We start from the raw sequence: 25332 nt of genomic DNA on the forward strand, positions 1-25332 counted from the left end.
GGAATTTATCAGCAAACATATCTATGATATGGAATACATTAGTATTTATTAGGAAACATATTAGTATTTATCAGCAAACATATTAGTATTTATTAGCAAACATATTAGTATTTATCTGCAAACATATCTATGATATGGAATACATTAGTATTTATTCTGTGACTGGAGAGAGAATAAGGAATGGCTTTATGTAAGACATTTATCCATTCATTCAATAAATATTTATCGAGTACCTGTTATATTCCAGACACTGTTCTAGGTTTTTGAGACATCTGTGGACAAAACAAAGTTCCTGCCCTCAAAGGAGCCCACATTCTAACAGAGCATATTGACATTTTTAAAAGGTGAGTAGGATTTTTATAAATTTGATGAGGGGGAATTGCATTTCATTCAAAGCGAACAGCATCAGCAAAGACATGGACTTGTGCGTAGGCATGTCCTGTTTGTGGAGCACCAAGTAGCTCCATGAAGTGTAGAACACAGGATGAGGACTGAAAGGGCAGCTTATTGTCAGGTTGTGACCAGGGAAATGTGAGTTTTTCCAGATCAGAACTAGCATCTTGCAAAGTTAGTACTGAAGCTTAGTAGACATCTTCACCTGGAGGACCTATGGACACTTCAAATTATCATGTCCCAAATAGACTCGGTATGTTAATACTTCTCCTGAAACCTGTGCTTCTCCTTTATTTCCTAACTTGATAAATGGCACTGCTATTTTTAGGCCTTCACCATTTCTCACCTGGGCTATTGCCATTATTTCCTGCCTTTTGAATCCATTCTCTCTCAAACTGCCAAGTGATTTTTGGCTGGGCATGGTGGCTCATGCCTGTAATCCCAGCACTTTGGGAGGCTAAGGTGGGAGAATCATTTGAGCCCAGGAGTACAAGACCAACCTGGGCAACGTAGTGAGACCTCATATCTACAATTTTTTTTTTTTTAATTAGCTGAGTGTGGTGTTGTGTGCCTGTAGTCCCAGCTACTCAGGAGGCTGATGTGGGAGGATCAGTTGAGCCTAGACTGAACCACTGCACTCCAGCTTGGGCACCCAGAGTGAGACTCTGTCTAAAAAAAATAAAATAAAGTGATTTTTTTTCTAAAACTTACGTGACCCAGAAGTTAGATGAGGGACATAGATTATGGAATATCTGTAAACTTGAGGGATGGGGTACTGTAGCAGGAGCAAATATTTGTATTATTTTTCTATTGCCATGTAAGAAATTACCACAAATTTAGAGAGAGGTTTAAAACAACACCCATTTATTATTCCACAGTTTCTGTGGGTCAGGAGTCACAGGCACAGTTTAGCTGGGTCTTCTGCTTAAGGTCTCACGAGGCTGCAAAGTGTGGACAGGCAGAATGGCTATTATTAAAAAATTGAAAAAAACCAACAGATGTTGGTGAGGCTGTGGAGAAAAGGGAATGCTTATACACTGTTGGTGGGAATGTAAATTAGTTCAGCTACTGTGGAAAGCAGTCTGGAGATTTCTCAAATAACTTAGAACTACCATATGACCCAGCAATGCCGTTAGTGGGTATATATTCAAAAGAAAACAAATCATTCTACCAAAAAGACACAGCCTTACCTGTTCATCACAGCACTATTCATAATAGCAAAGACATGGAATCAATCTAGGTGCCCAGCAGTGACTGGCTGGATAAAGAAAATGTGGTATATATATACGATAGAACGGTGTCATAAAAAAAGAACAAAATCATGTCCCTTGCAGCAACATGGATGGAGCTGGAGGCCATTATCCTAAGCAAATTAATACAGGAACAGACAACCAAATACCAGCCAGGCATGGTGGCTCATGCCTGTAATCCCAACACTTTGGGATGCCGAGGCAGGAGGATCATTTGAGCCCAGGAGTTCGAGACCAGCTTGCGCACCATGACAAAACCCCGTCTCTACAAAAAAAAATATAATTAGCTGGGCATGGTGGTATATGCCTGTAGTTCCAGCTACTCAGGAGACTGAGGTGGGAGGATCACCTGAGCCCAGGGAGGTTGAGGCTGCAGTGAGCCTTGATTATACCACTGCACTCTAGCCAGGGTGACAGAGTGAGACCCTGTCTCAAAAACAAAAAGAAAACCAAATACTGTATGTTCTTACTTGTAAGTGGGAGCTAAACAGTGGGTACACATGAACACAAAGATGAAAACAATAGACACTGGGGACTCCAAAACGGGGAGGAAGAGTGGGGTACAAGGAATGAAAAACTGCCTATTGGGTACTATGCTCAGTACCCGGGTGACAGAGTCTTTCATACCCCAAACCTCAGCATCAAGCAATATACCCAGGTAACATACCTGCACATGTACTCCCTGACTCTAAAATAAAATTTGAAAAAAAAAAAAAAAAAAAGGGTGGACAGGGCTCTGTTCTCATTTGGCAACTTGACTGGGAAATAATTTGCTTCCAAGTTCACTCAGGTTGTTGGCAAACTTGATTTCCTTGTGTTGGTAAGGCTGAGAGCCCCAGCTTCTTTCTGGCTGTTGGCTGGAAGATGCCCTTAGCACCTAGAGACCACCTGTAGTTCCTAGAGGCTACTTACATGTGGCCTTTTCCAACTTGGCTGCTTACTTCATCAGACCAGTGAGGAAAGTCTCTAGAGTGAGTCTGTAAGCAAGACCGAGCAATGTAATTATGGGAGTGACATCCCATCACCTTTGCCATATTTTATTAGTTATAAACAAGTTACAGGTCCTGCCCACACTCAGAGAGGTATGAACACCAGAGATGTGAACACCAAGAGGCAAAGATCATGGGGAGCCACCTTATAGTGTGTTTGTCACAACATTTTTACAGTCTTCTCTGTCCTTGGGTTCCGCTTCATGAGTACTATCTCTGGGACTGATCTTGAAGTGAAGCCTGGTTTCTGCCAACAAAGAAACCAAAAAAACAACCACTCAAAGTGTTTATGAGTTAGTATTTTATAGAAGATATAGGGGCCCTCTGCCTTTGGCAATTTTGCTAGTTTTTCTCACTTCTCTCCCATTTTCCTACAATTGTCCTAGGAAATTCCTTCTCCCTCTGGAAAGCACATCAGTCCAGCTTTTCTAGGCTTCCACTCACAAACATGTACAGTCAAATTGCTTCAGGGCTCAGCACAACAAATTTAGTCCATATTGTTTAGAAAGCAATAGGGATTAAAATAGAAAAGCTTTTCCCTACATTATATCCAAATTTGATCCTGTTTCTCCTTTGCTTAAAAAGCCCTTTAATGCTTGCTTCCCTATTGCTACATAATAGGTATAAAAAATATGGAATAAATTTGAATTCCCAAGTATGACATGTGAGACCTTCCCTGATTTGGTACTTGCCTGGTTTCTGGTTACCCCCACCTTGTGCTATAAGGCCCAGATTTTAGAGAATTCTTTTATAGCTTGCTTCCTGGTTCAGAAACTTGACTCCCACTGTTCTTTTTCCCTCCAATGCCTGTCATCTGTCTCCCTTTCTGTCACTCCCTCCTCTAGACATCTACTGAAGTATTATTTCCTCTAGGAAGCTTTTCCTGTCTTCTTATTTTGTAAACTCACAGAACCTTGTATGAACTGATACTAGTATCTATAACACTTTTATAACTTGTTTATATGCCTGTATCTTTTTAGAAAACTTTAAGGAAAAAATATTTATCATGAAGGAATTAATTTTAAGGAAACTCAGATAAAATGTTCTCTATGTTTCATAATTTGAGCAACTTAAATAATTTTTCAGTCTCCTGCCAGTTTAATTTCAGTAAATTCCTGTCCTAAATAGCATTTCTATTACACACCATAATATATAAAATTACAGCCTTGTGGCCTCAGTTATTTTCTTGAAATGATGAGCCCTGAGTGAATTAAAGGTCTTAATGTTCAGACATAAGAGCTCAATTTCTCCAGATTTTATGTAGTCACTCTTTGTAATAATTCAGAATTACATTGAATATTTATCATATGAATCTGTTATGGCCTTTGTTGGTTTGATTGTTTTCTGACAGATGGCTTCCATAAGATATTTGTAAACTTCATCAACCTAGTATAATGTCACTTCCTCAAATTTAATTTTTGGTTTTAAAAATACTATAAATTAGAATTAAATTGCAAGCAAAACTGAGTTTTAATCTTCAAGTTCTTTCATACAGAACAGTCTTATATTTAGTATTCCTTCCTTCAAAATAAGTTTATTGCTAAAATTATTCACAATTTGAGAATGAGACAAATTGTTGTGATAAGATTTTGAAAGAGGAAAACATACTTATAGTGGTTTTAAATTTATTAACTTTTTTGCTAATATGTTTGTGAGGGATTAATAAAAGTCTTTTATATTTATGTATTAAGAATAGAGTTTTATGTTATTCCACTTGCATTGCCATAAAGAAATACCAGAGGCTGGGTAATTTATGAAGAAAAGACGTGTGATTGGCTCATGGTTCTGCAGGATGTACAAGAAGCATGGTGCCAGTATCTACTTCTGGTGAGGGCCAGAAGCTTCCAATCATGGTGTAAGGCAAAGAGGGGGCAGGCACATCACGTGGCAAGAGTGGGAGCAATAGAGAGAGACAGGGGAGGTGTCACACTCTTTTAAACAACCAGATCTCATGTGAATTCAGAGCCGGAACTCACTCATTATCTCAAGAATGGCGCTAAGCCATTCATGAGGGATCCCCTCTTGTGGTCCAACACCTTCCTCTAGACCCCCTCCCCCAATAATGGGGATTACTGTTGTGGGAAGTCAGGGACCCCAAATGGAGGGACCGGCTGAAGCCATGGCAGAAGAACGTAGATTGTGAAGATTTCATGGACATTTATTAGTTCCCCAAATTAATACTTTTGTAATTTCTTATTCCTGTCTTTACTGCAATCTCTAAACATAAATTGTACAGATTTCATGGACACTTATCACTTCCCCAATCAATACCCTTGTGATTTCCTATGCCTGTTTTTACTTTAATCTCTTAATCCTGTCAGCTGAGGAGGATGTATATTGCCTCAGGACCCTGTAATAATTGCATTAACTGCACAAATTGTACAGCATGTGTGTTTGAGCAATATGAAATGTGGGCACCTTGAAAAAAGAACAGGATAACAGCAATTGTTCAGGGAATAAGAGAGATAACCTTAAACTCTGACCGCTGGTGAGCCGGGCGGAACAGAGCCATATTTCTCTTCTTTCAAAAGCAAATGGGAGAAATATCGCTGAATTCTTTTTCTCAGCATGGAACATCCCTGAGAAAGAGAATGCGCACCTGGGGGTGGGTCGCTGAACTGGCCCCCCCCGGGGCATGGTCATCTCTTATGGTCGAGACTGCAGAGGTGAGATAGACTCCAGTCTCCCATAGCACTCCCAGGCTTATTAGGAAGAGGAAATTCCCACCTAATAAATTTTGGTCAGACCAGTTGATCTCAAAACCCTGTCTCCTGATAAGATGTTATCAATGACAATGGTGCCCGAAACTTCATTAGCAATTTTAATTTCGCCTCAGTCCTGTGGTCCTGTGGTCTCGCCCTGCCTCCACTTGCCTTGTGATATTCTATTACCTTGTAAACTACTTGATGTCTGTGACCCACACCTATTCGCACACTCCCTCCTCTTCTGAAACTCCCTAATAAAAACTTGCTGGTTTTTGTGGCTCGTGGGGCATCACGGAACCTACCGACATGTGATGTCTCCCCCAGATGCCCAGCTTTAAAATTTCTGTCTTTTGTACTCTGTCCCTTTATTTCTCAAGCTGGCCGACGCTTAGGAAAAATAGAAAAGAACCTACGTGAATATCGGGGCAGGTTCCCCGATAGATTACATTTCTTTTCCTTTTCTTTTTCTCTTTTTTTGGGACAGGCTGTCACTCTTTCACCCAGGCTGGAGTGCAGTGGCGCAATCCTGAATCACTGCAACCTACGCCTCCTGGGTGCAAGTGATTCTCTCACCTCAGGCTGCCCTGGGACTGACTATAGGTGCTCACCACCACGCCTGGCTATTTTTTGTAATTTTTGTAGAGATGGGGTTTTGCCATTTTTCCCAGCTGGTCTCAAACACCTGGACTCAAGCAATTTGCTTGCCTCAGCCTTTCAAAATGCTGGGATTACAGGTGTGAGCCACTGCACCCAGCCAGGGATTTGGAGGGGACATGAGATTTGGAGAGGACAAACATCAAAATCATACTAAGTTCTGTATTAATAATTTGTGGTGCATTCCTGTTATACTGCTCTCAAATTATTTTGAAATGAAATGGAGGATTTTATTCATCAGAATTCCTATGGCATTGCCCCTCCTAATGTTGGGAGGTGATGTGCTTTTCCCTACTCTTCTGTTTTCATGTGGAGGGACTTCCCCAGAGTAGTAGCACTCTGACCTCTTATTCCACCTGGTTGGTGGCTGACAGCCATTAATCTACAGATCATAATTGGGTGGAGTGAATCTATCAAAAAAATCATATGCACATAAACGTTCAGTTCTGAACCAAACTGAGTCAGTTTCAATTTCTGTTCTGGGGTCTGATTTGGGGACAGAGTATGAGTGGGATAGGGCAGAGTATGTTAGGAAACATTAGCTAGCTCATTTAGCCCTCAGCCCTAACCCTCATTCCACAAACAGTTTTATCAATAATAAAAGTGACATTTTGACCTCTAATTTCCTAGATTCCTTCCAGTTCTGAAATTCCATGATCTTAAATGAGATTAAGTGGGTGGGTACACTCACTGAGCATATGGGTTCAAAACCCAGTAGAAAGCAATATGCTTATCAAAAGTACATCTACTTCTTGATTTAAATTGTAAATTGTCCCTGACGCTTTTCTTTCTGTAAGGGAGAATAAAACTTCAAAAATTTGACATGAAATGGGTAGCTTTTGTTTTGCTCCTGTCTTCAGCCAGAGACACCCTGGCATGGACTCTTTCTTTTCTTTTCTTTTTTCTTTTCTTTTTTTTTTTTTTTGAAATGGAGTTCTGCTCTTTCACCCAGGCTGGAGTACAGTGGCGCCATCTTGGCTCACTGCAACCTCTGCCTTCCGGTTTCAAGCGATTCTCCTGCCTCAGCATCCCGAGTAGCTGGGATTACAGGCGCCCGCCACTAAGCCAGGCTAATTTTTATATTTTTAGTAGAGACGGGGTTTCACCGTCTTGGCCAGGCTGGTCTCGACCTCTTAACCTCGTGATCTGCTCACCTCGGCCTCCCAAAGTGCTGGGATTACAGGCGTGAGCCACCGCGCCCAGCCCAACATGGACTCTTTATATGACAAATCTAGACCATCAGGAGATAGGCCTGAGGGAGAGGGAGTTGTAGGAAGAGAGATCTTGAGTCCTTCTAAGTTATTCTAGTCGTTCACCAACATTATCTTGCAAAGGTGGGATCTGGCCACCTTGCAGCAAGGAGAAGGACACATAGAGTTAGGGTAAGTGTCTGGCTTGGGTCGGGCGAGGTGGCTTACACCTGTAATCCCAGCACTTTGGGAGGCCGAGGCGGGCGGATCACGAGGTCAGGAGATCCAGACCATCCTGGCTAACACGGTGAAACCCCATCTCTACTAAAAAGTACAAAAAAAAATTAGCCAGGCGTAGTGGCAGGTGCCTGTAGTCCCAGCTACTTGGGAGGCTGAGGCAGGAAAATGGCGTGAACCCGGCAGGCGGAGCTTGCAGTGAAGCCGAGATGGCGCCACTGCACTCCAGCCTTGGCGACAGAGCGAGACTCCGTCTTAAAAAAAAAAAAAAAAAGGAGTATCTGGCTTGTTCTGCAGGACATTTCTATGCTTCAAAAAGCCTAGGATAGTAACTGAGAAAAACACTTCCCCTTAATGTACTGGGTAAAGTGTGGTGCCACCCCTGCTCTAGATACGAAGGGAATAATTCAGCCTGATAAAATTTCATAGTCACAAGCACATTACCAAGTGAAGTATCATCTAGGATAAACCTAGTTTTAAATGAAAAGTCCCCCCTAGAGGCAACTATTTCAATTCAATGCCAATTTTTCTCAGTCTATCACATGTAGTTTTCTGGTAATAGCAGAAATATGGAAATAGATAATTGAAAGAACAATGTGAAACTAAATATAAAAGCATAGCATTTAATTGTCAGTAATGTTAAGTACATATCTAAAACTAAACACTGAAATTATGTGTATTCATGTTCCGTAACTTAAATTCTCAAAACATATCTGAAAATGCCTTACATGTAGTAGAACACTGAATTTCATACATGGTGAGTGAAATTGAGGAGAGCCAGCCCTAGTTGTAGCCTCCTTAGTAATAATAAATAGGTAAGTTAATAGGAAATAACATATTTTTGTGTCTGTTTTGTAAAAATAATGAAACAATAAATAAATGTGATATTTAATAGCTTTCTATATTTTTATATAATTTCTATATTAACAACCATTAAAAAGTACCCCAAAAAGCCAGAAAAATAAAGAGGTAAGGGTTACAGCAGATGGTAATGCTGGCCAATTATGTAACTCACTACTCAAAGTTACTTAGGTAGAGAGCCAAAATTTTCTACATTTGGAATATGCTAGTTCCATATTATTTAACCATATAATATGATAAGATGGTACTTTTCTGGTTTACATTATACAAATTCTGCCAAAAAGAAATACCATACCAGTTTTAGCGGGTATTCCATATATTTATTGCAAGAAATAAATCCAATAACCAAATTTTTTTTCAGTATTAAAATCGATTTTTCCTTGTATGTTTAAAATACACAGGTCATACTTAACAGCATTGTCTCTCTTTAGGGTTGGTATCTCTGCCAGAGTATGAATGTCAAAGTGAAAATGTCTGAAATCTCATGAGTCAGTTTCATAACAGCTTAATTATTATTCATGATAAATACCTATGGATTGGAAACAAATGCTGGTGGGCAGGCATGTGTTCCTCTGATCACCCATTTGAGGTGTCTGTGTTACTCCATATATAGCTTTCAAGGTTTGGGCCTGTGAAATGTCAGGGTCTCTAGAAATGCTATAAAGGATCTCACTACAAAATGAAAACCTTGAACTTTTTGTGTTATTACAATGTAAAAAGGGTTCACTCCTTGAACAGGTGCAGTGTTTCAGTTGGGTAGAGTTTGAGTGATGCCCCAAGCTATATGTGTAGAGTAATGTCCCAAGCCTACTTGCGATAATTGGTTTAAAATGTCCTAAAGAAATCTAAGAATTGGAATTCTTCAGAACTCTTGCTGTTTCTCTTTTAGGTGGAAGAAACATAATACAACTCCATGTGTCTTTTTTTTAAAGCTATACTATATAGACTAACAATAATATAGACAATTTCCTAATACATTTGCCAGACTAGGTACAATGCAGCAAAATTCTTAGGTGAGATGTTGTGAATTCTATGCAATTAAAAAAATCATCATCTGTAGGAAATGTTCCTTTAAGAAATTCAGTCCAAAATTCTTCACAATTTTTTTACTTTCAGTCACAGCTAGAAAAAATCCAGCAAGGTAGTTCTTTAGGACAGTACTATACCTTGTGGCATCTGTAAACCTTATCATGAGACTGAAATATCACTGGAAATATTGTTATATGGAGAAAATAGTGTAAATGGTATTTGGTATCTATGGGTTAAAAGAAATATTTTGGTAAACTACTTGAGACTGGTGAGTGGGACCTCCTTCCCATAGGGCATGCTGAGAATAATAAATCTTTTTTTTTTTTTTTTTTTTTTTAAGAGACAGGGTATCATAATGTTGCCCAGGCTGGTCTCAAACTCCTGGATGCAAGTGATCTGCCCACGCTGGCCTTCCAAAGTGCTGAGACTACAGGCGTGAGCCACCATACCCAGCCTACCTTTAATGATGATGTTAGAATATGCAAGTTTGAGGTTAAAGCTAAATCATTCAGAAAAAATAGAGGAGATGCAATGTGCATGTTCTTTGCTATTTGTTGTGGTTAAAATGTGTCCCCAAATTCTTTGATAACCTTTCTTGAAGAGGTGGTGCTTACTAACCTTCTTCTTGACTTTATGGACTTGCTTTCCCTTGCTTGACTTTATGGACTGCATGACTTGCTACTTACAGATAGAATATGGCATAAGTGACAATGTGTGACTTCTAAGACTAAGTCCTAAAAGACAATGTGACTTCCTCCTTGCTCCTCTTGGATCGCTTGCTTTGTGGGAAGCTAGCTACCATGTCATTGAGAGGTGAGGCCAGCTGGACTTCCTGGGTAGAGTGGGAACTTGGGGAACTTTCCTGTCTTACAAGAGGATTGTAAAACGCACCAATCAGGAACTTTCCTGTCTTACCAGAGTTTTATAAAATGCACCAATCAGCACTCTGTAAAACGCACCAATCAGTGTTCTGTAAAATGCACCAATCAGCAGGATTCTAAAAGTAGCCAATCGCAGGGAGGATTAAAAAAGGGCATTCTGATAGGACAGAAATGGAACATGGGAGGGGACAAATAAGGGAATAAAAGCTGGCCACCCCAGCCAACAGCAGGAGCCCACTGGGGCCGCCTTCCGTGTTGTGGGAGCTTTGTTCTTTTGCTCTTCATAATAAATCTTGTGGCTCCTCACTTTTTGTGTCTGTACCATCTTTAAGAACTCTAACACTCACCATGAAGGTCCACGGCTTCATTCTTGAAGTCAGCGAGGCCACGAACCCACTGGCAGAAACCCACTCCAGACACATCATGAGACATTAAAGGAGAACTATGGAGGGGCTCACATGGGTGAGGAACTGATTTCTTTGAGTGAGCCATCTTGGAAATGGATTTTTTAACCTGAGGCAAGCCTTCATATGATTCCTGCCCCAGCTGACAGATTGACTGCAAAGTTATGAGAGATCCTGAGCTGGAACCAACCACCCAGCTAAGATGCTCATCAATTCTTGACCTACAGAAATTGCTAAAGAATAAATGTTTGTTGTTTTATTTTTATGTATTTATTTATTTTGAAACATGGCCACACTCTATAGTCCAGGCTGAGTATAATGGTGTAATCCCGGCTCTCCGCATGCTTGACCTGCCGGACTCAAGTGATCCTCCCACCTCAACCTCAGGAGTAGCTGGGACTATAGGCACACACCACCATGCCTGGCTAATTTTTAAGTTTTTTGTAGAGATGGGGTTTCTCTCTGTTGCCCAGGCTGGCCTTGAACTTTTGGGCTCAAGCAGTCCTCCCACCTCAGCACTCCCAAAGTGCTTGGATTACAGGCATGAGCCATGATGCCTGGCCTGTTTATTATTTTAAATTGCTGAATTTTAGGGTAACTTGCTATGTGGTAATAGGTGCACTCTTTTCCATGAAGCACTTAGTGTTACCTATAAATAAATGTTGAGCATTTATTTTTTAGATATTGCTTTAAAAAATGCCAAATTATTACTCTGCCTAGGAGACCCACATATTTAACCCTGGAGTTATATTCCCCAGATTCATATCTGCTATGGGCAGTAATCTTTCCAACATACTTCTGAACTTTTGATTGTTTTATTTTGTTTATTTATTTAATTAGAAAAAAATACAACTCTCCTTACTATGCTTGATGCTGTGGGAATATAGAAACATGGAAAAAATATGGTCTCTGTCTTTAAATAATTTACAATCACTTTTCTTATGTGACACCATAATAGGAGAGACAGGTCTGAAGAAAGGCTATTTCCACTGTGCAAGAACCAGAAATGCAGCTGTACTGAGCTCCCTTACTCACTACACAAAGTAACATTTTATCACACAATAAAAGGAACTCAAAAGTTTCTCAGTGGTTCTGAAATAATTGCCAGACTTCCATTGGGTTTTTTTTTTAGAATTAAGTTGTATGTTGCCATTCAGTTGTGAATCCCATTTGGCTACATTCTAAAAGCCTAAGATGCCTTATTTGGGATCAGTGAATATTCACAAAGACTCTTAGATGTTGAGATTTCAGGGAATAATAATATATATGTAATTTCCAATTAGGTATATAGACCAATACTTTTTTTAACCAAGGAAGAACATAAAAAACAGAACAAGCAAAATCTTACTGTCTGTGTCATCACTATTGCATACAAAAGAGAACATTTTATGCTTCTCCATCCCCCACAATGGAGGAAGGGCATGATTTCAGAACAGAGGATAGTCCTTTATACTGAACGAATTTAGTTCATTACATTGCCCTTATTTTTTGCATTTTGCTGGGCTAATGAAAACTTTACTGACCAACACTCTCTGACATATAACAGGTATTGAAAAACTACTAGCCTAGGGGATAAATCTGGCCTTCAGCCTATTTCTTAACAGGAACTCAAGCTAAAAATGGTTTTTATATTTGCGAAGGGTTATGAATTTAAAAAAGAAGAATATGAGACAAAGACTTTTTGTGGCCCATGAGGCCTAAAATATTTACTATCCAAGCCTTTACAATAATGTTTGCAGATGTCTTGACTACATCACCCTAGAATTATATCCGTTGAGAAAAGACTCTGATGTTGGTACAAACCATTGAGGCTACTATGGAGTGGTTGTCTCCATCAGGGCTAGTGTTAAGGAAAGACTGAAGTCAAGGCTACTTTGGTATATTCCAAAAACTGCCACTAACTCTGAGATCTTGGGCAAATCACTGAATCTCAGTAAGCTTCAGTTATCTCATTTATAAGTTGATAATAGTTGAGGTCACTTCCAAATCTAAAAGCCTGTTTCTAGAATACCAATTATCTTCTATGGTTCACTCTCCTTTATATTCAATCTTTCCCCCTGAATTCAACAACTAACAAGATATTGGTGATCCTTGCTAATTTCCTCATAGGCTAGGTTTCTTGGACTTTACTGTTCACTTTGAACAACATAGCTTTTCAGAAATGTAGTTGATATACATAATAGGGAAAATTCCAGGAACAGAAAACTATTAGTTGTATTGGCAGACTCTAAAGTGTGAAACATTCTTAGTGGGTATGGTCATTAAGCAAAGATAAGAAAAACACATTTGCTCACTTTTAAAGTATTTCAGATCATGAATAAATCTTACATGTAGGAACACTGATAACCTACCAAAATTCAAAATAAGTAATTCTTGAAATCTATTTTGTTTGATATAAGTATAGCTACTCCCGATCTGTTTGTTTGTTTGTTTTAATTGGCATGGAATATATTGTTCCATTCCTTTATTTTCAGCCTATGTGTGTCATTTTAGGTGAAGCGTGTTTCTTATAGGCAACAGATCACTGGGTCTTGATTTTTAATCCATTCAGCCACTCTCTGTCTTTTGATTGGAGAGTTTAGTCTATTTACGTTCAGTGTTATTATTAATAAGTAAAGACTTACTCCTGCCATTTTTTATTTATTTTTTGGTTGTTTTGTGGTCTTCTCTTACTTTTTTTCTTTTCTCCCTGTCTTCCTATTAGTAAAGGTGTTTTTCTCTCATAATATGATTTAGTTTCTTGTTTTTTATTTTTTGTGTATGCATTATGTGTGTTTTGGCTTGAGGTTACCATGAGGCCTGAAAATACTATCTTATAATTCATTATTTTAAGCTGATAACAACACTGTTTGCATAAGCAAACCAACAAACAAGCAAAAAGAAAACTAATGAAGACTATGCCTTAACTTCTTCCCCCTGCTTTTTAACATTTTGTTGTTTCTATTTATATTTTATCGTACTATGTCTTGAAAAGTTGTTGTAGTTAATTTTTGATTGGTTCATTGTTTAGTCTTTCTACTTGAGTAGTTTACACGCCACAGTTACAGTGTTATAATAGTCTGCGTTTTTCTGTGTACTTAATTACCAGTGAGTTTTGTATCTTCAGATGATTTTTTATTACTCATTAACATTGTTTTCTTTCTAATTGAAGTTTAACATTTCTTGTAGGACAGCCCTTGTGTTGATGAAATCCCTCAGCTTTTGTTGTTCTGGGAAAGTCTTTGTTTCTTCTTCATGTTTGAAGGATATTTTCACCAGGTATATTATTCTAGGGTAAAAGTTTTTTTTTCCTTCAGCACTTTAAATATGTCATGCCACTCTCTCCTGGCCTGTAAGGTTTCCACTGAAAAGTCTTCTGCCAGACATATTGGAGCTCCATTGTATGTTATTTGTTTCTTTTCTCTTGATGCTTTTAGGATCCTTCCTTTGCCCCTGACCTTTGGGAGTTTGAGTATTAAATGCCTTGAGCTAGTCTTCTTTGGGTTAAAAGAAAGAAGTGCTTGGTGTTCTATAACCTCTTGTACTTGGTATTGATATCTTCCTCTAGGTATGGGTTAGTCTCCGTTATTCTTCCTTTGAGTAAACCTTCTATTCCTATCTCTCTCTGTATTTCTTCTTTAAGTCCAGTAACGCTTAGATTTGTTCTTTTGAGCCTATTTTCTAGATTTTGTAGGTGTGCTTTATTCTTTTTTCTTTAGTCTCCTCTGAATATGTATTCTCTTTTCTTTTTTTTTTTCTTTTTCTTTATTTTTTTGAGACCAAGTCTCACTCTGTTGCCCAGGCTGGATGCAGTGGCGCAATCTCAGCTCACTGCAACCTCTGCCTCCTGGGTTCAAGCAGTTCTCCTCCCTCAGCCTCCTGAGTAGCTGGTACTACAGGCGTGCACCACCACACCTGACTAATTTTTGTATTTTTAGTAGAGACAGGGTTTCACCATGTTGGCCAGGATGGTCTTGAACTCCTGACCTCAGGTGATCTGCCTGCCTCAGCCTCCCAAAGTGCTGGGATTACAGGCGTGAGCCACTGTGCCCAGCCCTGAATATGTATTTTCAAATATCCTGTCTTGAAGCTCACTAATTCTTTCTTCTGCTTGATCAATTCTGCTATTAATAGAATCTGATGCATTCTTCAGTATGTCAGTTGCATTTTTCAACTCCAGAATTTCTGCTTGATTCTTCTTAATTATTTCAATCTCTTTGTTAAACTTATCTGATAGGATTCTGAATTCCTTCTCTGTGTTATCTCGAATTTCTTTGAGTTTCCTCAAAACAGCTATTTTGAATTCTTTGTCTAAAGGTTACATATCTCTGTTTCTCCAGGATTGGTCCCTGGTGCCTTATTTAGTTCATTTGGTGAGATCATGCTTTCCTGGATGGTCTTGATGCTTGTGGATATTCGTCAGTATCTGGGTATTGACAAATTAGGTGTTCATTGTAGTTTTTTCAGTCTGGGCTTGTTTGTACCCATCCTTCTTGGGAAGGCTTTCCAGATATTTGAAAGGATTTGGGTGTTGTAATCTAAGCTGTATCTGCTTTAGGGGGTACCCCAAGTCCCATAATGCTGTGATTCTTGCAGACTTGTAGAGGTACTACCTTGGTCATCTTGGATAAGATCTGGAATAATTATCTGGATTACCAGGCAGAGACTCTTGTTCTCTTCCCTTGCTTTATTCAAAACAGAGTCTCTTTCTCTCTCTCTCTCTCCTGAGCTGCCAGGAGCTGGGAGAGGGATGACATAAATACCCCTGTGGTCACCACCATATCTGAAGCCAACACAGCACTGGGTCTCACCCAAAGCCTGCAGTAATCACTGCCTGGCTACCACCTATGTTCACTCAGGGCTATGGGGTGCTACAATCAGCGGATGGTGAAGCCAGCCAGCCAGGCTCATGTTCTTCTTTTCAGGGTGGCAATTTCCCCTCAGTCCCAGGCAGGTCCAGAGATGACATCTGGGTACTAGGACCTAGAGTTGGAAACCTTAGGAATCTACCTAGTGCTCTATTCTACTACAGCTGAGCTGGCTGGCACCCAAGCCACAAAACAAAGCCCTTCCCATTCTTCCCTCCCATTCCACAACCAGAGGAGTCTCTCCTCATGACCACCACTGCTACAAGCCCGTGGCACATATTCCCTGGCTATCATCAATGTTCAGTCAAGGCCCAATAGCTCTTCTCTAGGTATGGGTTAGTCTCTGTTATTCTTCCTTTGAGTAAACCTTCTATTCCTATCTCTCTCTGTATTTCTTTTTTAAGGCCAGTAACTCTTAGATTTGTTCTTTTGAGCCTATTTTCTAGATTTTGTAGGTGTGCTTTATTCTTTTTTCTTTAGTCTCCTCTGAATATGTATTTTCTTTTCTTTTTTTTCTTTTTCTTTATTTTTTTGAGACCAAGTCTCAAAACACTGAACGTAAATAGACTAAACTCTCCAATCGAAAGACAGAGAGTACCTGAATGGATTAAAAATCTTCAGTCAGTTTGTGGTGAATGCTGCGAGGCCTGGGACTCTTCCTTCAGCGTAGTGTGCTCCCCTCTGGCCTGGGGTATGTCCAGAAATGCCGTCCAGGGGCCACGGTCTAGAATCAGGAACCCCAAGAGCCACTTGGTGCTCTGTCCTACAGTGGCTGAGCTGATACATAAGCTGCAAGACAATGTCCTCTTTACTCTTCCCTCCCTTTCTCAAGCAGAAAGAGTCCTCCTCGTAGGAACTGCAGCTGGGAATATTCTGGGTTACACCTGAAGCCAGCACAGCTCTGAGTCTCACCCAAGGCCCATGGCAAGTACTACCTAGGTACTGCTGCTGGTTATTCAGAGTCCAGGGTCTGTTTAGTTAACAGCTAATGAATCCTGGCAAGTCTGGTTTCTTCCCTTCAAGGCAGCATGTTCCCTTCTGGCCCAGTCATGTCCAGGAGCTAGGGCCTGGAAGGGAGCCTCAGGACTCTGCCTAGTGCCCTTTCCTTCTGTGGCTGAGCTGGTATCCAAGTGGCAGGACAAAGTCCTCTTTAATCTTCCCTTTCCCTTTCTCAAGCAGAAGGAAATAATCTTTCCTGGAGCTGCAAGCTGCGCTTCCTGGGGTTGGGAGAGGGGCAGTGCAAACGCTTCCTTGGCCACCCCAGTTGGTGTCTTACTGGATCTTGTGCCCCTCAAGTCCACTGGCTCCAAGCCCAGCACAACACCAGGACTTGCCTAGGAATTGGAGTCCTTGCGGCCTAGACTGCCTTTCAAGTTTATTTAGGATCCCAGAGCACTTTATCCTGTGGTGGTAAGAACTCAGTTGGTTAATTCTCCTCTGGCTAGGGCTGCTTTCCTCTGGCTGGGGCTGCTCCCTCTGTGGGCTGGCTGACTTCTGCCCCATGTTGCTTTCCACCATGACAGGGCAGCACTGAGTTCCAATGCAATGTTTCACAGTCACTGTGGCCTCCTTCTCCCAAGCACACAGATTATCTCTCTGTGCCACACAGCCACTGCCAGGGGATGGGGGAGAGGGTAGTACCAGCAATTCAAGACTGTCTGACAATCTTCAGTGCCCCTTTCAATGATACGAAGTTAAAGCCAGGTACTGTGATTGCTCACCTGATTTTTGGTTCTTATGAAGATGCCTTTTTAAGTGGATAGTCGTTCAATCTGTTGTTCCTACAGAGAGGACAATTGGTGGAGGCGTCTATTTGACCATCTTGCTCTACCTCCTCCTGCTCCAAGACTGCTTGATTAAATGTCTGAGGAACACTGTTTCTTTCCATTGTTTTCCTCTTCTTAGCATGTCAGCTTTGTACTTAGTATAAGGCTCTCCTCATGGTCACCAGATAGCTGCAGCAGGTCCATGTATCACAACCTGACATGATAAATTACAGCACACAGAGAGAAGCTATAACTCTCTTGTATCTTTTTTAAAAAGTAGAGAAACCTTTACCAGAAATCTTCTAGCAGACTTCTTATGTCTCATTGCTCAGCACAACCATGTCTAAAACAATTACTTGCAAGGGGAATGGGAGAATCATGATTGGTCTAGACCAGTCAGGATTTACCTCTTTGGAGAGACCAATCTCTCCTGATGCACATGGACACATAGAAGGGAGTGGATACCTGAACAAAAGTAAGATTCTTTCAATAAGGAATAATGGGGGATGGATGTGTAGTAGAGAGCCAATAGTATCATACATGGTTAGTAAAGTTTCATGCGACACATACTATCCTGCCACACATACTATCTTTAAAAATGCCCAGCCAGGCACAGTGGCTCATGCCTGTAATTCCAGCACTTTGGAAGGCCAAGGATTCTTGACCTTCTTTCTTTCTTTATTATGGGTTTTTAGTGAAAGCCGTAAGAAATGGCCAGTACACACCAGTGTCTGTCTTTCTTTCTTTCTTTCTTTTTCTTTCCTTCTTTCTTTCTTTTTCTTCCTCTCTCTCTTTCTCTTTCTTTCTTTCTTTCTTTTTCTTCCTTTCTCTGTCTCTCTCTTTCTTTCTTTCTTTTTTTTTTTGAGACAGGGTCTCACTATGTTGCCCAGGTTGGTCTCAAACTCCTTGGCTTATGTGATCCTCCTGCCTCACCCTCTTGAGTAGCTGGGATTATAGATGTGCACCACTGCACCTGGCTGAACATTCTTTTTTTTTTTTTTTTTCTTTGTTTCAAGTTTTAATCAAAGCTTGTATATAAGATTACTTTATTCCTGCATCTTCTCAATTGTTTCTTCCTTGTATTTGCCCTTTTCCTTTCCTACTTGGTGGGATTTGGCTTTCCGTTCAAGGATCTTTTTGCGGTCTTTGTCCAGTTTTAGCCTAGTGATAACCACCTTGCTGGGGTGAATGCCTACGTGGACAGTTGTGCCATTAGCCTTTTCCCGCTGCACCCGTTCAATGTAGATAACATATTTCTTCCTGTAAACCTGGACTACTTTGCCAATTTGCTGACCTTTATAGTGTCCACGTACAACCTGAACTTCATCATCCTTTCGGATGGGCATGGATCGCACGTTGTATTTCTGTCTCAGCTCTTTGGAAAGAGGAGAAGACATAATCTTCCTTCAAATGTGGGAAGGTGCATTGAAATGCCTTTTGTGATTCTTGCTCCGGTCGGAATTCACAAAGGGATTAAACTTCATTTTGGCCGCTCCCGCTTCGGTGATGGCCGCAAAAAGGAAGAGAACATTCTTATTCTTACTATTTTCCCTAATACTAGAGTCTCAGAAGGCTGTGCTCAGGTATAAAGTGATAGTTCAATGAAATGTTATTAACCACAGAACAAGAGTGACCATCCTCTCAGTGTGAAAACGTGGGATCCTCATTGTTGTTCCACTCATCCAACTCCACAATTTTGGGGCTGTTATTTGCAGAATTCCACATTCTTGTAGCAAATTCTTTATCATTTAGGTTATTTTCAAATACAAACAACAGAATGCCCTAACTCAAATTGTCTTAAACAATGAGAATTTCTGTTAATCAGATAATAAGAAGGCTGGAAGTAGAGTATTCCAGCAGTTAAATGACTCAGAGCTTTTTCCAGTTTTCTGTGTTGTCAGTTTCAGCATATTGACTTTGTCCTCAGGCGAGCTTCTCTCTTGGCTACACAAGGTTCATATAACCTGTCCTACATGATAATGTCTAGTGGGAGAAGCTATGAATAAATATTGGGTAGACAACAAACAGTGTTTACTACAAATGACTAGATAGAAGAGTGCTGGTGATTAGAGCTAAGAAAGCCAAATGGTGCACCTGATTGGAAGAAAAGATGGTAGTCAAAAGTGGTAGGAAATTGCATCACTTAGAATGCTTTCAGCTGCAAGTAACAGAAAACCCAACTCAAAGTGGTGGCTTAAACAGTAAGGAAATGTAGTGGTGCACACAGTTGGAAGTCTAGAGGTAGAATAGGCCTCGGGCTTGGCTGAAATGCAGTTCAACAAGGTCATCAAGAACCCAAGATAATATCAGGCTTATCCTAAGGTGGCTTCCTAGTGGTCATAGGATGATAGTAACAAATACAGCTACGTGCTTTGTTCATGCCAGCAGGGGAAAAATGTCGTCCCTTTTTAAGAGTAAGGAAACTTTTTCCTTAGCAGTCTTTTTTACATGGCTCATTGGCCTAGATACTGTTACATATCTGTTCCTAGGTCAGTCAGCTCATTGGCCTAGATACTGTTACATATCTGTTCCTAGGTCAGTCAGCCTTTTTCTAAGGGAATGCCATGTGCTCATTGGCCTAGATACTGTTACATATCTGTTCCTAGGTCAGTCAGCCTTTTTCTAAGGGCATGCCATGTGCTACTTGGTTTAAGCATGGGTTCCTAGACCAGTTACAGGCAAAGAGGATTTTCTTGATTGAATCAGACTTATCTGAGGCTGTCTCCATTGCTGGGGTCAATTCCTTAAAACATATGGCTACTGTACAATGTGGGAGGGGTGGAATAGATGTTGAAGAGATGACCTCAGTGTCTACTACACAAGTAGAAGCCAACCTTAAGGAATAAAGGAGAAATGGCAAAGTACATACATGAAAGAGAGCAATTCAGAGCAGGGCTTTGGCTGGAATATGCCTTTTTTTGCATGACATGGCCGGGTTGACCACATGAAAAATAGAGGTTTCAACAACCAATATTTAACATCTTTCACCTAATATTTTATCTGTATATATGATTCAATAGTTGTCTTTAATTATAATTCAGTTTCCTTAAGTTCTTTTATAATCACTTCTTAAAAATTAAATTTCCTGCCAGCATTCTAAAAATGGCAATATGATACACACACACACACACACACACACACACACACACACAATGCAAGTACTATTTTACAAAATTGAGATTTCTTAACTTAAATTTCTTAATATAAATTGTCAATAATATTTATAGAGAGTTCAGTGTAGACATAGGTTTACCCTGGTCCCTGAAAGAATAAACATTTCACATTAATTTCCATTCATAGTCATTTTCAGTCAGACCTGTGACTATCGGGGATGCATGTACAGCTATTAAGATCATACATTTGGGAGCACATGTAGGGATCCTGATATTTCATTTTATTATTTTATTATTTTTCCTTTTTTTTTTTTGAGACAGAGTCTTGCTCTGTCACCCGGGCTTAGGTACAATGGCACAATCATAGCTCACTATAATCTTGAACTCCTGGGCTCAAGCAGTCTTCCCACCTGGGCCTCCCAGAGTGCTGGGATTACAGGTATGGGTCACCACACCTGGCTAATTAAAAAATTGTTTTTAATAGAGATGGGATCTTGCTATTTTGCTCACACTGGTCTTGAACTCCTGACCTCAAGCAGCCCTCCCACCTCAGCTTCCCAAAGGGTTGTGATTACAGGTGTGAGCCACCATGCCCAGACTCATTTCAATCATTTTGGAAAATGTATAGTTTTGTTCTTAAAAAGAATCAAGAAGCTCAGCCTGTGGTCCCAGCTACTCAGGAGGCTGAGGCAAGAGGATCACTTGAGGCCAGGAGTTTGTGGCAATAGTGTGCTACAAATGTGCCTGCAAATTTGTACAGAGTACAGACCACTGTACTCTGGTCTGGACAGTATAATACGACCTTGTCTCTAAAAAAAAAATCAAGATGCTCAAACTGAAAGACTTTTTATACTAAAAATGTTTTATTTTCATTATCCTATTGTCTTTGAAATTATTCTGTGATGACATTTACATTTCAAAATTAAGAAGAGGAGAGCATACCTCTTGAGTAGCACAGGAAGGAAGAATTGTCAAACACTTATAGGCTTCTACCATGGTAGTTCTGCCTTTTTTTTTTTCCTGGTGTTATTTGAATCTATGATGTTATTCATGAGGGCTTCGGAGTGATTTTTTTTTTTCTAAAACACAAATCTGATCATTTTGTTCCTCTGCTTAAAACCCATCACCTGCTACTCACAGCCCTCAGGTCTGATCCTACATTCCTTTGCCCAGCCACAAGGGCCATGATGAGAAATCCCTACTTAATTTCCACTTCCTGCTCTGACTCACCTCCCTGCCCTCTGTCTGTATTCCAGCCATGTTGATAGACTACTTGCAATTTCTCAAATGCGTCAAGCTCTTTCATGCTCTGCCAGGAGCACCTTTTATCCCTCTTTTCTCCTAATCAGCTCTTTTCTTTAGGGTACTCTTCCAGGATTGTCTCTCCTGGTTTAGATGCCCCTCATATGTATAGCTGTATCACTCAGGGCTGACATGTTGATATGGTTTGGCTGTGTCCCCACCCAAATCTCATCCCAAATTGTAATCTCCATAATCCCATTTGTCGAGGGAGGGACCTGGTGGGAGGTGATTGGATCATGGGGACAGTTTCCCCCATGCTGTTCTCATGATAGTGAGTGAGTTCTCATGAGATCTAATGGTTTTATACGTGTTTGACAGTTCCTCCTTCACATGCCCTCTCTCGCCTACTGCCATGTAAGACATGACTGCTTTCTTTTCTGCCATGATTGTAAGTTTTCTGAGGCCTCCCCAGCCATGTGGAACTGTGACTCAATTAAATTTCTTTTCTTTATATATTACCCAGTCTTGGGCACTTCTTTATAACAGTGTGTAAATGGGCTAATATACATGTCATTGCACTATTCACAGCACACTGTTTTGAAGATGTCTATTTACTGATTCTTTTTCATGTCATTGCCTTTGTACCTCCAGAGCTCAATACAATAATTGGCAGCAAATAGGCAACTAAACATTTGTTGGATGAATTAATATAGTTTTTTCCCTTACATTTGCTAATAACTAAATAGCAATGATTTGTTAAGCAGCTTTTACATGCAGGCACCATAGTAAATGCTTTATAGTATTTATCTCATTTAATTTCATAGTTGTTATGTGAATAGGAATCACTATCCTCATTTTTGCAGATGAGATAATAGGTCTAGAAACATTCAGTAATTTATCTAAAATTAAGTGACAGAGCTAGGATCAACCCTACATCTGTTAGGTTCCAAATCTTTGCTTTTATCCTCCATGCAACACATTATGGAGATCCTCCCTGATACACTAGCTGAAGAAAGAGACTGGAGACTCTGGTCTGATGGCCTTCAGGATCAATATTCAGTCAGCTCCATTCAGTGTCCAAGGGTGTAATGGTGCTAATCTCAGTGTTATTCTAGACAAATATTCAAGCAGTAAGCAGTGCTCTAAGGTAAGCAAGCACCATTTCCATGGCTTTAGGGTTATCATTTACCTTCCAAGAAGAATGCTAGGTGGAGGCTATGGGTATAAAAAGCAGGATTCAGTCTTTTAGGAGATAAGATCCAGAGCTAACAATGCATCAGATGCCCAGCTAGGAAGACTAGGTCTTGGTATAAGTCTCCATCCCATAAAGAATTGGAATACTAAGTAAGGAACTGAGGTTGGAGCACAGTCATAGAAACTTAGCCGACATGGCAGCGTTAGGGACTAATATGTGGTCATCCTGAGCTTGTCAGATACCAAGTCTATGCCAACAAGGCAAATTCTAAATTCCACTTACAATATATTGAATCCTGTAAAGTATTCCCTACCCTAGACCCAGGAATTGAGCAATTATACGTGGGGCTAAATGATAGACCCCAGTGATGTCCAGAATTGGAAACAGCCTATCTCCCTGGTGAGTCAGGCAGTGAGTCAAGTGAAAAAATGTGCTGAGCAGCTTCCTAGGTGAGGAATTCATGTCAAACAGTTGCTAAATCAGTATTAGAAAGAGAAAGCAGCTTTCTTTATCCTAACTTAATCCTTCCTGAATTTTTTAAAAAGAGTCCTTAATTACATTCTATATTGACAGTTACTTTCTTGCCTTATTATATGTAAAGGAAAACTAAAGAATGTGTGTTTTAAAAATCTGATTATTTCCTTCTCCCACTAAAAATATTTCCTCTTACTAAGAGGTCTTCTCTTTCTTAGAAGTAGCATAGAAGATTCAAGTTATTTTCCTTATGTCATTAGGTTTTATTTATATGTTCTCTTTTGATGTTTTATTTCAAAAGTCCTGTACAGAAATAGGACTTTCCTTTATTTCATCATCAGTTAGTTCTTGCTTGGCTCCAAGTTTCTGCAGTTCCCTTCTTCCCTCAGCAAAGGCTTCATGGTCCTAACCATGAGCTGAACTTATCCTACTGTCTAATATACAACTTGAACAGAAGAGGTTTAAGGGGCTGTAGTCCAATACTATGGGATTCAGCATCAAGTCGCCCATGTTGCCAGGCCAACTCTGGCTACCTGCTCAAGTTCTGATTACAAGTCTCTGTCTCATCCTCCAGGATCCACTTGTGCACCTGCTTGTGCTTCAGTTTAGTTAACGGAGTTTCTGCCTTGCTTCCCTGTGTCTGGTACTGACTCTGTTATTGGTTTGGTTTCTTCTTGGTTTCATATTTTCTCCCATTTGGGGCACCCCACTCTGAGTATCAGAATCCATAGCATCAACTGTGTGAATTTATCGATTGTTATACTCTTTAGGTATCATGATGCACTATAATTTCCCCCAGCACCTTGAGTGAGGACTGCCTACCCCATCTCTCCCATCAGGCTCTGGGTGATCCCACCTGGTCTGATGGGTGGCTCTAGATCTAGGTGCTGGTGCCTCAGAAGAAGCTCCATCATGAAGCAGTTAACCCAGCCCCATATCTAGATTTGACTTTATCTTTAGTTAAGGGAGTTTCCTAAACTTCTAGCACTTGATGAAGCAATCTAGAAATTTTGAGATTAAACATTATTTTAGGGTGGAAATAGTACAAACATAAATAGAATAACAATATCACAATTCATAATTAACGTGCTAATTCAAGTAAAGTATTTTAACTTGGAACTCTATGTGGAAGACTTCAGTCACTTCCAAACACTGATATCTTGGGACTTGATGTAATCCTACTCACATATGTTTCGCATTATACAGTGTAAAGGGAAGGGTGAGTAACCATATTCTTCAAATGAGAAACATAACTCAAAAGAATAAATTTCCAAGCACGTGAAAATTAATTTGCATACTCTTTGGAGACAGAAAGAGTTTCTTTTCATTAATTTCAGTACCCTTCAAAAATGAAAGCATAAGGGAAAATATTGTTTCTTGACTGTAAAACAATGTGACAGTCTTTGGCCTCATTTTCTCTGCCTTTGCTATCTCGGCTTCCCACTAGCTGAGTTTAGGATCTCTGCTGGCAGGTGTAGTACTACCACTCTCCCCAAACTGGTCCAGTCTGGAGGCTGGATATGCTAAAGAACTCTCAGCACAGGCTGACTCTACCTTCACTAAGCTGAGTATGAAGTCACTACCCTTGGGTTGATAGAAACAGAGTTTTCCTTTCAACAAACACCTAATGTGCCAGGTTCTGAGCCAGGCACTGGGCAAAGGCAGACCCAGGTTTTGTGTGGCCTGAAGATTATGTAATTTGGGGGCCCTTGCTAAAAAAAAAATACTTAATTGCAGACCAAAATTGGTATGGAAATGAATAAGAGAAAAAAAATTGTGACAAATTTAAGTTTCAAAAACTGACAAATACCACTAAAAATTACAAAATCCAGGAAAATGATATAATGTTTTTATTAACTTATCTAGCACATCTCTGTTATGTTTTTCTATGTTTTTGTCTGCATATTCTTTAACCATTTTTCATATAACAATAATTATGTGAATTTTTTATAGAAATAAAAATAGTTGTAAGAATGACAATGTTAAGCCAGGCACAGTGGTGTTTACCTGTAGTTCCAGCTACTCAGGAAGCTGAGGTGGGAGGATTGCTTGAGCCCAGGAATTCAAGACCAACCTGGGCAGCATAGTGAGGATCTATGTTT

The 25332-nt window shown here is 40.0% G+C and overlaps 2 protein-coding genes across 10 annotated transcripts in view; one reads left to right on the forward strand and one right to left on the reverse strand.

Annotated features, from left to right (window-relative positions):
• The window catches only part of WDPCP (WD repeat containing planar cell polarity effector), a 720444-nt gene that overhangs the window by 26700 nt on the left and 668412 nt on the right, over positions 1-25332 (forward strand). For 7 of the 9 annotated variants that reach the window (XM_054547452.2, XM_054547455.2, XM_054547454.2 and 4 more), the window contains one exon: positions 248-344. The exons of the other annotated variants lie outside the window; for them this stretch is intronic. The gene's annotated coding sequence lies outside the window, so the exon portion shown is untranslated. The remainder of the gene's footprint in view (positions 1-247; positions 345-25332) is intronic. 9 annotated transcript variants of the gene reach the window in all.
• LOC100453032 (large ribosomal subunit protein uL24-like) lies at positions 18191-19375 on the reverse strand. The gene has a single exon (XM_054547465.2). It carries the CDS (start codon positions 18601-18603, stop codon positions 18253-18255), a length of 351 nt encoding a protein of 116 aa, XP_054403440.1. The 5' UTR covers positions 18604-19375; the 3' UTR covers positions 18191-18252.

Source organism: Pongo abelii, chromosome 12 (assembly GCF_028885655.2).
Source record: "Pongo abelii isolate AG06213 chromosome 12, NHGRI_mPonAbe1-v2.0_pri, whole genome shotgun sequence".
Classification (NCBI taxonomy): Eukaryota; Metazoa; Chordata; class Mammalia; order Primates; family Hominidae; genus Pongo; species Pongo abelii.